The following is a 14,033-nucleotide window of genomic DNA, read 5'->3' as shown; positions in this document are numbered from 1 at the left end:
TGAATAAATATTTACCTCATGCATACATTTTAAAACACACTAGAAGCATCAAAGAGTTATATATACAAGAACATAAGGAAAAGAAAAGGGAACAAAGGAGAGAAGTCATGGTAAGGAATGCACACTGATTGACTAGCCTAACTCTCTAAAAATAGTCCCCAGTGGAGTCGCCAACTGTCGCAACCTACCCATTGGCGGGAGCGCAACGCGGGGCTCGCGGGGGCATCTTCGAAGAAAGGAATACGCGCGGAGTCGCCACCAACGTTTATTTGAGGAAAACGTCGGAAAAACCGGAAAAGACGTGGTCTACGAACTTTAAGTGAAAGGTTCGGGAGTTGTATTTACGCACGGGGAAGGTATTAGCACCCCACACGTCCGTCACAAGGGACGGCAGCCTTTAATCAAGTGTGCAAACATGACTTCGTTTTGTTTTATGTTCCCTTTTTACGTTTTTATGTCTTTTTGTACCTTTTTATATTTTTTTCTTTTTTGTGGTCGACAAGGGTGTTTCCCTTGCTCCTACGTATTCCTCAATTGTGATAAGGAAATCAGACCTACGCAGTTCTTTGAGAACTAAGCGTTGGTTAAGTTGTTTTTATCCTTTTTGCAAGATATATTTTGATTGAATGAAAGGTTATTTAAGGCGTTGAACCATTAAACAATCTTTCGGTTCTTTTTGAAAGGAGAGAAAACATTAAGGCATTGGACCATTAATGATCTTTTATTATTTTTTGAAAGAGGTGACAAAGCTACGCGTTGATTTTAGGCTTTAGAAATCCACGTTTAACCAAATAAAAGCGGAAAAGACCATTTTAAGGCGTTGGACCTTAAAAATGGCTTTTTAGGCGATGACCAAAAGTTTGGTTTATGAATTGATTTTAGCCTTAGTTTCACTTTGGTTATTAGTCAATTCGATTAAGAAAGAAAAATCCCAAAGAAAAAACGTCCGATTGACTTTTTTTATTTTTTACTAAAAGATATTTTTTATTATTATTATATTATTATTTTGCCTCTTTTTTGGTTTTAAACGTGGTTACGGCACGATCGAACGGTCGGATTTCATTTTAACAGAAATTAAAAGATGTTACAATTCAAATGATCGGTGGAATTTTATTTTATTTTTTGATTAGGCGAGAAAAAGACTTAAATAAATGACTAAAGCACGTCAAAAGGGGGTACGGAAAGTAAATGAAATGAAAATAAAAGCACGCAAAACAAGTGGGGACCACCAAGGGTACATAGAATGAATTGAAAAGTTCGATTTCGGGAACTTACCGGTTGAAGACCGAAGAACGACAAGGAACGAACGAAGAACGACGAAGAACGGTGGAAAATCTTTGCGAAATCACCCACTGAAACGTCTCGGAAGCGTTACGGAAGCGCCTCGGCTTGGATTTTCTTCACGGAAACAATTTTTCTCACTAATTTTAAGTGATTCTCATATACCAGGAGGGTTGAACATTTTTGTTCTACCCTCCTTCCCCAATTTATAGGGATAAAGAGGGAGGAGCTTGCCACCCAGCTCGCCTAGGCGAGCTAGGTTGCTTCCTCCAGAAGGCACCTCCTTCTGGTGGAACTTCTTGGAAGGCCCAAGTGGGCCTGATTGTTATTTGCACACCCCTATTTCCTAAATACACCCCCTGCCTTTTTTTGCTGATTCTTTTTCCGTAATATTACGAAAATTTATGAATTACGTAATGATACTTGTTTTCTTTCCGTAATGTCATGAAACCTTACAGATTACGTAATTATCCCTTCTTTGACTTCCGGGATGTTACGGAACTTCACGGATTGTGCAACAATGCTTCCTTTTGACTTCTGGCATGTCACAAAACTTCACAGATTGTGCAACAATGCTTCCTTTTGACTTCCGGCATGTCACGAAACTTCACGGATTGTGCAACGATGGGTGCCAAGTACCTCGAAGTGGTCAAACGAGGGTCGCATCCCAACAAACAGATGGTCCCCGGACGAAATTAGGGTATGACAATCGGCATCAATCACACACCCGACTAAAAAGTTACGATTGTTTGAATCTGCCGAGAGCTTCCGCGTTCAATTTTGAGTGTCTCGATATATAATCGACATCAATCATACAGTCGAGTTCAAAGTTATGGCCGTCTGAATATGCCGAGAGCTTCCGTGTTCAATTTCGAGTGTCTCGATATATTTTGCGCCTGAATCGAACCTCCAAGTGAAAAGTTATGACCATTTGAATTTCTCTAGAACATCCTTTGTTATTTTTCGAGCGTCTCAATATATAATTGGCCTCAATCATACACCCGAGTCAAAAGTTATGGCCGTTTGAATTTGCTGAGAGTTTCCGCGTTCAATTTTGAGTGTCTCGATATATTATGCGCTTGAATCGGACCTCCGAGTGAAAAGTTATGACCATTTGAATTTCTCGAGAGCTTTCGTTGTTCATTTTCGAGCGTCTCAATATATTATCGGAATCAATCATACACCCGACTCAAAAGTTATGGCCGTTTGAATTTGCCGAGAGCTTCCGCGTTCAATTCTGAGGGTCTCGATATATTATGCGCCTAAATCGGACCTCCAAGTGAAAAGATATGACCATTTGAATTTCTCGAGACCTTCCGTTGTTCATTTTCGCGCGTCTCGATATATTATCAGCATCAATCATACACCCGAGTCAAAAGTTATGCCCGTTTGAATTTGGCGAGAGCTTTCGTGTTCAATTTTCATTGTCTCGATATATTATGCGGCTGAATCTGATATGAACCCTCATGGCACAAGGGCTGACTTAGGATCGTCTAGAATTAAACCTTGATGGAAAATGCGGAAATTGATTAAGGAAAGGATGGAAAATAAGGTGGTTAATTTCATGGGTCTTAATAAGGTGGTTCTTGGCATAAAATGGATGAATGGGAAGGTAAAACGTAGGTTAAGTGGTGTCTGGACAGAAATATAGAAATGGCAATAACTGAAGCTACAGGGCTCCAAATGAGGTGATTCCAAAACGAGGTGAAAGGTCTCGTTTTGAAATTCAATTTAGGCTCCAGAATCACTTAATTTAAGTGTGTAAAATGGGAGTTATGACCACGAGATAATTCTGGGCAGAGGTGGATTTTCTGGAATTGTGGTTTGAAAGAACAAGGTTGAAGATGAAAGGAAGGAAAGAATCACTCTTTCCGGTGAGGGCAACAAACAAAGGTTGTGAAAGTCCTTTGATACAACCAGGGTGTTCTTGAATCACTCAAGAATTTAGGAGAATCACTTTCACTAAGATAAAAGAGATAAACTCTAATTTTCTGAATAAAACTCAACTTGTGTTTATTGATAAAATGGTTCAGCTTATATAGAAGCTTTACAACAGATTTTAGTAATGACCCACTAACCTAGAATTAAAATAACTTAATGCCATTAACCTAGGGAATTAAAAAAAACTTAATGGCTGAGTGTAACTGAAATTGTGGCAATCAAAAGTCACCCCAACAGCCAACAAGTCAGCCACCATTTGGTCTCCCAAAATGCTGATGCCTAGGTTGCCAATTGGGCCCTTATTAACAACTTGAACTAAACCTAACTAAAGCCCTTTTAGTTGATTAACCCAAAACATATTTTTGGTCAGCCAACTTTACAAGGATTGGGCCATTATTTAGACAAACTAAACACTCTAAAATTGAGACAAAGTGGTGTCATTTAGTCCTCCTCCATTTGGGCCATGATACAACTCACAACCTTGGACTTTTCTCCTTGAAACTTGGGCTTGTATTCAAATAGTATGGACAACACTTGTTGAAGAGCTTCCTTGGCTTTCCTTGCTCTAGCCCTTGTCATAGGTCCTCCAAGTCCTTCAAGTGGATCCTTGCCCTTGCTCTTGGTCATGTCCTCATCATTCTCTCCCTCTTGAGAAGGATTTGTCCTCAAATCGGATTCTCCATCTGCATCAAAAAGAGATAAATCAGAGACATTGAAGGTGGAACTAACATTATACTCACCGGGCAGCTCAACTTTGTAAGCATTGTCATTGATTCTTTCAAGCACTTGAAATGGTCCATCTCCCCTTGGTTGAAGCTTTGATTTCCTTTGTTCCGAAACCTTTCTTTTCTCATGTGCACCCAAACCCAATCTCCGGGTTCGAAGACAACCTTCTTTCTCCCTTTGTTGGCTTGTTTAGCATAGCTTTTATTTTTCCTCTCAATTTGATCTTTGACTCTCTCATGAAGCTTCTTCACATAGTCCGCCTTTGCTTGACCTTCTTTATGCTTAAAAACAAAACATTAGGCATAGGCAAAAGATCAAGAGGAGTTAGTGGGTTAAAACCATAAACAACTTCAAAAGGAGAACAATTAGTGGTGCTATGAACAGCTCTATTGTAAGCAAATTCAACATGGGGTAAACAAGTTTCCCAAGTTTTTAAGTTCTTCCTCAAAACTGTCCTAAGCAAAGTTCCCAAAGTCCTATTAACAACTTCCGTTTGCCCATCGGTTTGTGGGTGACAAGTGGTTGAAAATAACAATTTAGTGCCCAACTTGCTCCACAAAGTCCTCCAAAAATGGCTTAGGAACTTAGAGTCCCTATCACTAACAATGCTCCTTGGCAAACCATGGAGTCTCACAATCTCCTTGAAAAACAAATCAGCCACATGGAAGCATCATCAACTTTTTACATGGAATAAAATGAGCCATTTTAGAAAACCTATCAACAACCACAAAAATGGAATCTCTACCATTGCTTGTTTTTGGCAGCCCCAAAACAAAATCCATGGATAAATCAATCCAAGGATACTCCGGAATTGGCAATGGAGTATACAATCCATGAGGCTTTACCTTAGACTTTGCCTTTTTACATACAATGCAATGTTCACAAAATTTCTGCACATCCTTTTTCATATGAGGCCATAAAAATGTTCTTGTAATGTTTCTAGAGTCTTTTGGACCCCAAAATGCCCCATTAAACCTCCTTCATGTGCTTCACAAACAAGCAAATTTCTAGTAGAACATTTAGGCACACACAATTTGTTTTCTTTGAAAAGAAAGCCTTCATGTCTAAAGAAACCATTTTCTGAAAAATTTTCACAATTTTTAAAAATTTCTCCAAAAGTTTCATCATTTTCATACATGCTTTTCAAACATTCAAGACCAATCAATTTTGTTTCAAGCATAGAAAGTAATGCATGACGCCGAGAAAGAGCATCGGCTACAATATTACCTTTTCCCTTTTTATGTTTGATAACATAAGGGAATTGCTCTAGGAATTCCACCCACTTCGCATGCCTTTTGTTAAGCTTGCCTTCCCCTTGATATATTTGAGGGACTCATGGTCACTATGAATGACAAATTCCTTGGGATAAAGGTAGTGTTGCCATGTTTTCAAAGCCCGTACTAAGGCATACAACTCCTTATCATAAGTTGAATAGTTAAGGGTAGGACCACTTAACTTTTCACTAAAATAAGCAATTGGATGGCCTTCTTGCATCAACACAGCCCCAATCCCAACATTTGAAGCATCACACTCAATTTCAAAAGATTTTTGAAAGTTTGGCAACGCAAGTATGGGGGCATTAGTTAGCTTTTGCTTAGAACATTGAAAGCTTCTTCTTGTTTCTCTCCCCATTTGAAACCAACATTTTTCTTGAGCACTTCATTGAGAGGTGCTGCCAATGTGCTAAAATCCTTCACAAATCGTCTATAAAAACTTGCTAAGCCATGAAAACTCCTCACCTCGGTCACGGACTTAGGTGTAGGCCATTCATGAATAGCCCTAACCTTCTCCTCCTCAACTTGCACTCCTTTTGAACTCACAACAAAACCAAGAAACACAACATGGTTAGTACAAAAGATGCATTTTTCAAGATTGGCATACAATTGTTCTTCTCTAAGCACAGTCAAGACAGATTTTAAATGATCAATATGCAAATCAAGTGAAGTGCTATAGATAAGAATATCATCAAAGTACACCACAACGAACTTTCCTATGAACTCTCTCAAGATATGGTTCATTAATCTCATGAAAGTGCTAGGAGTGTTAGTTAGGCCAAAAGGCATAACCAACCATTCATACAAACCATATTTTGTTTTAAAAGCAGTTTTCCATTCATCCCTTCTCTAATCCTAATTTGATTGTATCCACTTTTTAAATCGATTTTAGAGAAGTAACATGCACCATGCAATTCATCAAGCAAATCATCAAGCCTAGGTATAGGATGCCTATATTTAATGGTGATGTTATTAAGGGCTCTACAATCGGAACACATGCGCCATGTCTCATCCTTTTTAGGGACCAAAATCACTGGGACATCACAAGGATCATACTATTCTTACCCAACCTTTGCTAATGAGTTCATCCACTTTCTTTGAATCTCTTTGGTTTCTTGTGGATTACTTCTATAGGCTGGCCTATTGGGCAAAGAAGCTCCCGAATAGATCAATTTGATGCTCAATTCCCCTCAAAGGTGGTAGTCCACTTGGCACATTTGGTGGAAAATGTCTTGAAAATCCTGCAAAAGAGTTTTAACACTAGAAGGCACTTCAAAATCATCAAAAGTGTTAGTGGTCAAAATCTGATTTTTGCAAAACAAGATATATAGTGACTGTTTAGCCGAAACAACCTCTTGACCTCACTTTTTGTGGCTAAATAGCTCTCCCTCACTTCAAGTGTTTCACTCTTCTTTTGTTCACTCTTTTTCCTCTCAAGTGTTTCCCTCTTTTTCTCACTCTCAAGTGTTTTGCTCACTTTTTCTTTTTCTCTTATCTCTTGAAGAAGTTTTTCTCTCATTTTCTTTTGATCCTCACACACTTCTTGTGGACTCAATGGCTTGAGCACAATCTTTTTGTCTTGGTGCATGAAAGAGATCTTGTTGGTGTAACCGTCATGATTGGCTCTTTTATCAAATTGCCATGGTCTCCCCAAAAGTAAGTGACTGGCCTCCATAGGAACAACATCACAAAGTACCTTATCATTGTATTTCCCAATGGAAACGTCCACTTCAACTTGCTGCCTCACTTGCACCTCCCCATCCTTACTAAGCCATTGAAGTTTGTATGGCCTAGGATGTGGTTTAGTAGCTAAATTTAGCTTTGACACTAATCTAGCACTAGCCACATTGGTGCAACTACCTCCATCAATGATCACCATGCACACCTTGCCATTGATTAAACATCTAGTGTGAAAGATGTTTTCTCTTTGGCTCTCCTCTTCATGCTTCAATTGACCACCAAGTAACCGCCTAATCATCAACAAATCTCCCTCCGGAGTCTCCTCTTCCTCTACGTACTCACTCTCCTCTTCCTCTTCAACATCGGATTCACTTATATATTCTCCATCTCTAAGAACCATGGACCTTTTGTTAGGGCACTCATAAGCATAGTGTCCTAGCCTTGGCACTTGAAACACTTCACATCTCTACTACTTTTAGAGGGTTCCTCTTGGGACTTTGAGCGAGTTTTTGATGGATAGGTGTGGAACTACTAGAAGTAGCAGCCCCATCTTTCTTACCTTTGTCTTTCCAACTAGAAGAACCAAAGTTGGTAAAACTCCTCTTAGCCACTCCCTTCCTTTTTAATTGTTGCTCTACTTGGATTGCTTTGTGAAGCAAATCATCCATTTCAACAAACTCCGGTAGCTCAACAATATCACGGATATCATTAGTCAAACCATTAAGAAATCGAGCCATAGTTACCTCCTCATGATGTGAATCTTACGGGGCGGAATGTTTGATACAGGCTATGGAGTTTTGGATGATGCCACTTCCGGTGAAGGAAGATAAGTCAGGGTAGACGCCACAAGGATTACCTTGATAAGTCTGAGATTGGTTCAACAAGGAACCTAGAGAGAAGCTCTCACCCAATTTTATGAAAATGCCAAAAGTTTCTTTATTGAAAAAAAAAACAAATACTTATAGTGTATCTGAACAAAAAGACAAAAATAGACATGGGCCTTCTAAACAGTTTGGGCCAAAATTACAATAAAATAAATTATAACTAAAAACTTATTTAACTTGGGCCTTCAAGTTAGTTTGGGCCTTCAGCAACAATTAGTAGTCGTGGTAGTGCCTCTGTCTTTGGGCCTTCATCTTTCTCCACTTGGGCCTTCAATCATCATCAATGGCAGTTATACAAATGACCAGCCTTGTCTCTATGACGTGTTGGGCTTGTTTAAGTCTGCCTCTGGTCATGGGCCCTTCAAGTGCTTCATGGTCCTTGCCCTTGGTTATGTCCTCATCACTCCCTCCTTCTTGAAAAGGATTTGTCCTCAAATACAAGGCCCCTCCATCTGCATCAAAAAGAGATAGATCAGACACATTGAAAGTGGCACTTACATTATACTCACTAGGCAAGTCAATCTTATAGGCATTGTCGTTGATCTTCTCCAACACTTGGAATGGTCCGTCTCCTCTAGGTTGATGATGCAAGCTCCATTGGAGCTTGTAGGCCTAGGATCTTCTTCATCAATGGATTCCTTTGCTTCTTGGAAGATGAATGGCAGCGGAATGGAGAAGGAAGAGAGAGAGGAGACGCCACTTCAAGGAGAAGATGAGTCTAGAAGAAGCTCACCACCATAAGAGGCCATGGATAATAGCTTGGAGGAAGAAGGAGATGAATGAAGGGAGAGGAGGCATAGGCAACAAATCAAGAGGAGTCAAAGGATTAAATCCATACACTATCTCAAATGGTGAACAATTAGTTGTGCTATGGACAGCCCGATTATAAGAAAACTCAACATGAGGCAAACATGCTTCCCAAGATTTAAGATTTTTCTTTAAAACAGTCCTAAGCAGTGTGCCTAAAGTCCTATTGACTACCTCAGTTTGACCATCAGTTTGTGGGTGACAAGTAGTAGAAAACAACAATTTAGTACCAATCTTACCACACAAGGTCCTCCAAAAGTGACTAAGGAATTTTGCATCCCTATCACTGACAATGCTCCTCGGTAATCCATGAAGCTGCACTATTTCTTTGAAAAACAAATCAGCCACATGACAAGCGTCATCCACTTTCTTGCAAGGGATGAAGTGTGCCATCTTAGAAAACCTGTCAACAACAACAAACACAGAATCCTTTCCATTCTTGGTTTTGGGCAGCCCCAAAACAAAGTACATAGATATGTCAGTCTAAGGATATTCAGGAACAGGCAAAGGAGTATACAATCCATGAGGTTTAACCTTAGATTTAGCTTGTTTACACACAATGCAATGACCACAAAACTTATGCACATCACACCTCATATGAGGCCAAAAGAAATGCTCTTGCAGAATTTCCAGGGTCTTTTGAACCCCAAAGTGTCCCATCAACCCCCCCTCATGTGATTCCCTCACAAGCAACTCTCTAATGGAACACTTAGGCACACATAATTTATTTGCTTTAAACAAGAATCCATTATGCCTATAGTAACCATTTTCAGAAAACTTTTCACATGCAGCAAAAATTTCAGCAAAGTCCACATCATGCACATACATGTCTTTCAAAGACTCGAGACCAAACAGTTTAGTTTCAAGCATAGCAAGTAAAGCATGTCTCCTAGACAATGCATCAGCCACTACATTCCCTTTCCCCTTTATATGTTTGATGACATATGGAAATTGCTCTAAAAACTCTACCCACTTAGCATGCCTCATATTAAGCTTTCCTTGGCCTTTTAAGTATTTTAAAGACTCGTGATCACTATGGATGACAAACTCTTTGGGTAATAGGTAATGCTGCCAAGTTTGTAAAGCCCTAACCAAAGCACCCCATTCCTTATCATAAGAAGAATAGTTAAGGGCAGCGGCTCCTAACTTTTCACTAAAATAAGCTATCGGATGTCCCTCTTGCAACAAAACAGCCCCAATACCCACATTTGACGCATCACACTCAATTTCAAATGATTTTGCAAAATTAGGCATAGCAAGAATGGGTGCATTAGTTAACCTATGTTTGAGGGCAGCAAAGGCCTCTTCTTGTTTCTTACCCCCTTTGAAACCCACATTCTTCTTAACAACTTCAGTTAGAGGTGCAACCAATGTACTAAAATCCTTAACAAATCTCCTATAGAAACTTGCTAAACCATGAAATCCCCTCACCTCACTCAGGGTCTTAGGTGTTGGCCATTCTTGAATGGCCTTAACCTTTTCCACATCCACCCGTACTCCCTAAGCACTAACAACAAAACCCAGAAACACCACATGATCAGTACAAAAGGAGCACTTTTCTAGGTTGGCATACAATTTTTCTTTCCTAAGCACACTTAAAACATATTGCAAATGTTGAACATGCAAATCAAGACTAATGCTATAGATAAGAATATCATCAAAGTACACCACCACAAATTTCCCAATAAATTCCCTTAAAACTTGGTTCATCAATCTCATGAAAGTACTAGGTGCCATTAGTCAAACCAAATGGCATAACCATCCACTCATATAAACCATATTTTGTTTTAAAGGCAGTTTTCCATTCATCTCCCTCTCTGATTCTAATCTGATTATAGCCACTTTTCAAATCAATTTTAGAAAACACACATGCACCATACAGTTCATCAAGAAGATCATCTAACCTGGGGATTGGGTGCCTATACTTGATGGTGATGTTGTTTATGGCTTTACAATCAGAACACATCCTCTATGAGCCATCCTTCTTCGGTACAAGAATGACAGGTACAGCGCACAGACTCATACTATCTCTCACCCAACCTTTGCTCAGGAGTTCGAACACTTGCCTTTCGATCTCCTTAGTTTCTTGTGGGTTGCTCCTATAAGATGGCCGATTGGGCAAGGACGCTCCTGGAATGAGATCAATGTGATGCTCAATTCCCCTCAATGGTGGCAAACCATCTAGTACACTTGCTAGAAACACATCATCAAAATCCTGCAGAAGAGACTGAATACTAGAAGGCAATTTAAATTCATCAATTGGGTTAGCATGCAACATCTGACGTTGAGAAAACAATAAATAGAGGGGTTGTCTCGCACAAAGCACCCTCCTTACCTCCCTTTTTGTTGCTAAATAAAGCTGTTTGCCCTCAAGTGTTTCACTCTTTTTGTTTTCTCTCTTTTCCCTCTCAAGAGTTTCACTCTTTTTCTTTCCTCTCTTTTCCTTCTCAAGTGTCTCACTCTTTTTCCTCTCAAGTGTCTCACTCTTTTCCTTTTCTCTCATTTTTATCTGATCCTCACAAACCTCTTGAGGAGATAACGGTTTGAGAACAATCTTCTTGTCAGCTTGCTTGAAAGAGATTTTGTTGGTGATGCCATCATGCACTGCCTTGGTATCATACTGCCACGGTCTTCCTAACAGCACATGGGTCGCTTCCATTGGGACCACATCACACAACACCTTGTCATTGAGACACACCTCAACCTGTTGAGTCACTTTTACCTCTTCATCTTCACTAAGCCACTGAAGTTTGTATGGTCTAGGATGGGGCTTAGTTTCCAAATTCAGTTTTGTCACTAATGTGGAACTTGCAACATTGGTACAACTTCCTCCATCAACAATTAAAGAGCACAGCTTACCATTAATTACACACCTGGTGTGGAAAATATTTTCTCTTTGATTGTCATCCAGTGGCTGCATTTGATTTCCCAACAGCCTTCTCACCATCAACATATCACCTTGCATAGCTTCCTCCTCATACTCTTCTTCTTCCACTTCTTCTTCACTGATTTCAGACTCACTAGTGATTTCTCCATCAGCCTTCATGATCATGGTCCTCCTGGTTGGACATTCAGAAGCAATATGTCCTCTGCCTAAGCACTTGAAACATTTTATGTTTCTGGTTCCAGTATTGGATGAGGAAGTGGAGGTGTTATGTTTGCTTCCACCTACACTGGACGCTGCTGACTTTCCATGCGGGGATGTGGCTGCAGGTCGGAACGAATTACCTCCCTCCTTCTTGGATTTGTTGTCCCAGTTTTGGTTGTAAGTATTGGGTGAGTTCCTCCTTGTTGCACTTTTTCTTTTAATTTGTTGTTCAACCCGGAGCGCCCTATGTAACAAGTCATCCAACACCACATACTCCTGTAATTCAACAACATCTCTGATTTCAAGGTTTAGACCATTCAGGAAACGAGCCATTGTGTCTTCGGAGTCCTCTTCGATGTTTGGCCCTCACTAACGTCATTTCCATCTCTTTATAATATTCTTCCACGGTTAAATTCCCTTGGGACAACCCTTGGAGTTTCTGTCGCATGGTTCTGTTATAGCTAGTGGGCACATACCTTTTTCTCATCACCCTTTTCATCTCAGTCCATGTAACTACCTCTCGCCGTTCCTCTCTCAACATTTCTCTCTGGTATTTATGCCACCAAACAAGGGCATAGTCGGAGAATTCAACTGCTGCTAGCTTGACTTTCTGCGCATCAGTGTAGTCATTGCAGGAAAATACGTGCTCAGTCTTGATTTCCCAGTCCAGGTAGGCATCTGGATCACTTCTACCTTTGAAGGGAGGAACATTGAGCTTTACTCCCTCAACCCGGTTCTGCCTCGGTCCGTCATTACCGCCATTGTTACCTCTTTTCCCATCTATATTTCGTCTAGCATTCTGATTGGCTTGGTTCTCCAAAGCTTCTAGTCATCCATAAACCTCCTCATTGGTACGGTCCAGCAAACGTTGCATCTGTGCATTCATCGCATCCAGTAACAGACGTTGACCTCCGTCCAACTGATGATACTTGTCACCACCACCACCTGCTCCAGCCATAATTCAACAGGAAAAAAAATGTGCAATAAAAATTATTAAGGTTTTAGGACCTCACAACACTCTACTCACGTGTTTAACTCTTAGATGGTAGTACACTCGTGTTTAATGCTCTCAATATAGGCTTTTGTGTAATGTATTCCCTCTTGCCTTTTACCACTCATGTTTCCTCTTAAGTTCCTGGATGGACCAAATTAGACACACAAGGTAATATAAAATAAAAGGAAAGACAATATAATGATCACAAACAGATTTGATTTGGGATAACAACTTGGACTTTGATTTGGATAATAATATATTAGATTGGATTTGGATAACAGATGAGCTTTAATTTGGGTAACAGATATGATAACAAATAAGATATTAGATAGGATAACAGATAAGATATTAGGTAGGATAACAGATAAGATATTAGATAGGATAACAGATAAGACAACAGATAGGACAAGTAAACTTCAAATGCTCATAACTTTTGCTACGGTTGTCTGTTTAAGGCCCACTATATATCAAAACGCTCAGAATTCAAAGGAGAATCTAGATAAGGGGATTTGTTTCACGATTTTCTTTCAAAAAAACACCTCTAAATGCCTCAATTTCGTGTTCAAAGATCAAACACCCACTTTTTTTTTCAAAATTTTTGCAACTGTTTCCTTTTTTTTCTTTCTTTCTTTCTCTCTTTCTTTCTTTCTTTTTTTCGTTCTCTTTTTATTTTGTCTTTTTTTTTGTTTTTTTTTTCAGACGTCCAGCTATTAGAATTCGTTCAATAGGCAATCATCATTAGGCAAATTTGACAATTTAGCAATTCGGCAATTAGGCAATTTTTACCCCAAACAGAATTTGAATAGGCTGAAACAAAAGTTATGAACAGAAGACAGGATACAATATGACAGGCACAAGAACAAGAAACAAGACTCAAACAGATTTATTTTTTTTTGACACAAAGTCTGAAAGACACAAGAAACAAGAACAAGAACGTGACAAGAACAAGAACAAGAACGCAAATAACAGAACACAAGACGCAAACAAGAACGAAACAAGATGTAAACAAGAACGCAAATAACAGAACAAGGACAAAAACACGAATCTAGACAAATTACAAAGAAGAAAAATAGGATAGGATAGGATAGAACCTGTATCAAGAGCCGAAGCTCAGATACCAGATGATGTGAACCTGAGTAGGAGCGGATCATTTGATACAGGCTACGGAGGTTTGGATGACGCCACTTCCGGTGAAGGAAGATAAGTCAGGGTAGACGCCACAAGGATTACCTTGATAAGTCTGAGATTGGTTCAACAAGGAACTTAGAGAGAAACTCTCACGAAATTTTATCAAATGCCAAAAGTTTCTTTATTGAAAACAAAAACAAATACTTATAGTGTATCTGAACAAAAAGATA

The 14,033-nt window shown here is 39.5% G+C and overlaps 1 protein-coding gene across 1 annotated transcript; it reads right to left on the bottom strand.

Annotated features, from left to right (window-relative positions):
* Nucleotides 1-9,076: 9,076 nt before the first annotated feature.
* LOC121174555 (uncharacterized) lies at nt 9,077-12,639 on the bottom strand. Its single transcript, XM_041013910.1, has 5 exons — nt 12,585-12,639; nt 12,158-12,506; nt 11,118-11,976; nt 10,629-10,808; nt 9,077-10,093 (listed from the first exon to the last, which is right to left on the bottom strand). Exons 1-5 carry the CDS (start codon nt 12,637-12,639, stop codon nt 9,077-9,079), a joined length of 2,460 nt encoding a protein of 819 aa, XP_040869844.1.
* Nucleotides 12,640-14,033: the final 1,394 nt, after the last annotated feature.

Source organism: Glycine max, chromosome 3 (genome assembly GCF_000004515.6).
Source record: "Glycine max cultivar Williams 82 chromosome 3, Glycine_max_v4.0, whole genome shotgun sequence".
NCBI lineage: Eukaryota > Viridiplantae > Streptophyta > Magnoliopsida > Fabales > Fabaceae > Glycine > Glycine max.
This window is presented reverse-complemented; position numbering and strand designations above follow the sequence as displayed.

Excerpts from the sequence above, each read along its gene's own strand:
- LOC121174555 (XM_041013910.1), bottom strand. The coding sequence starts at position 12,639 with ATGGCTGGAGCAGGTGGTGGTGGTGACAAGTATCATCAGTTGGACGGA. Across the intron at positions 12,507-12,584 it reads TCAGTTGGACGGAGGTCAAC|AAGCTTTGGAGAACCAAGCC; the intron begins GTCTGTTACTGG and ends ATGGATGACTAG. Across the intron at positions 10,094-10,628 it reads AACTCCTGAGCAAAGGTTGG|GGAGTACGGGTGGATGTGGA; the intron begins GTGAGAGATAGT and ends GTTAGTGCTTAG.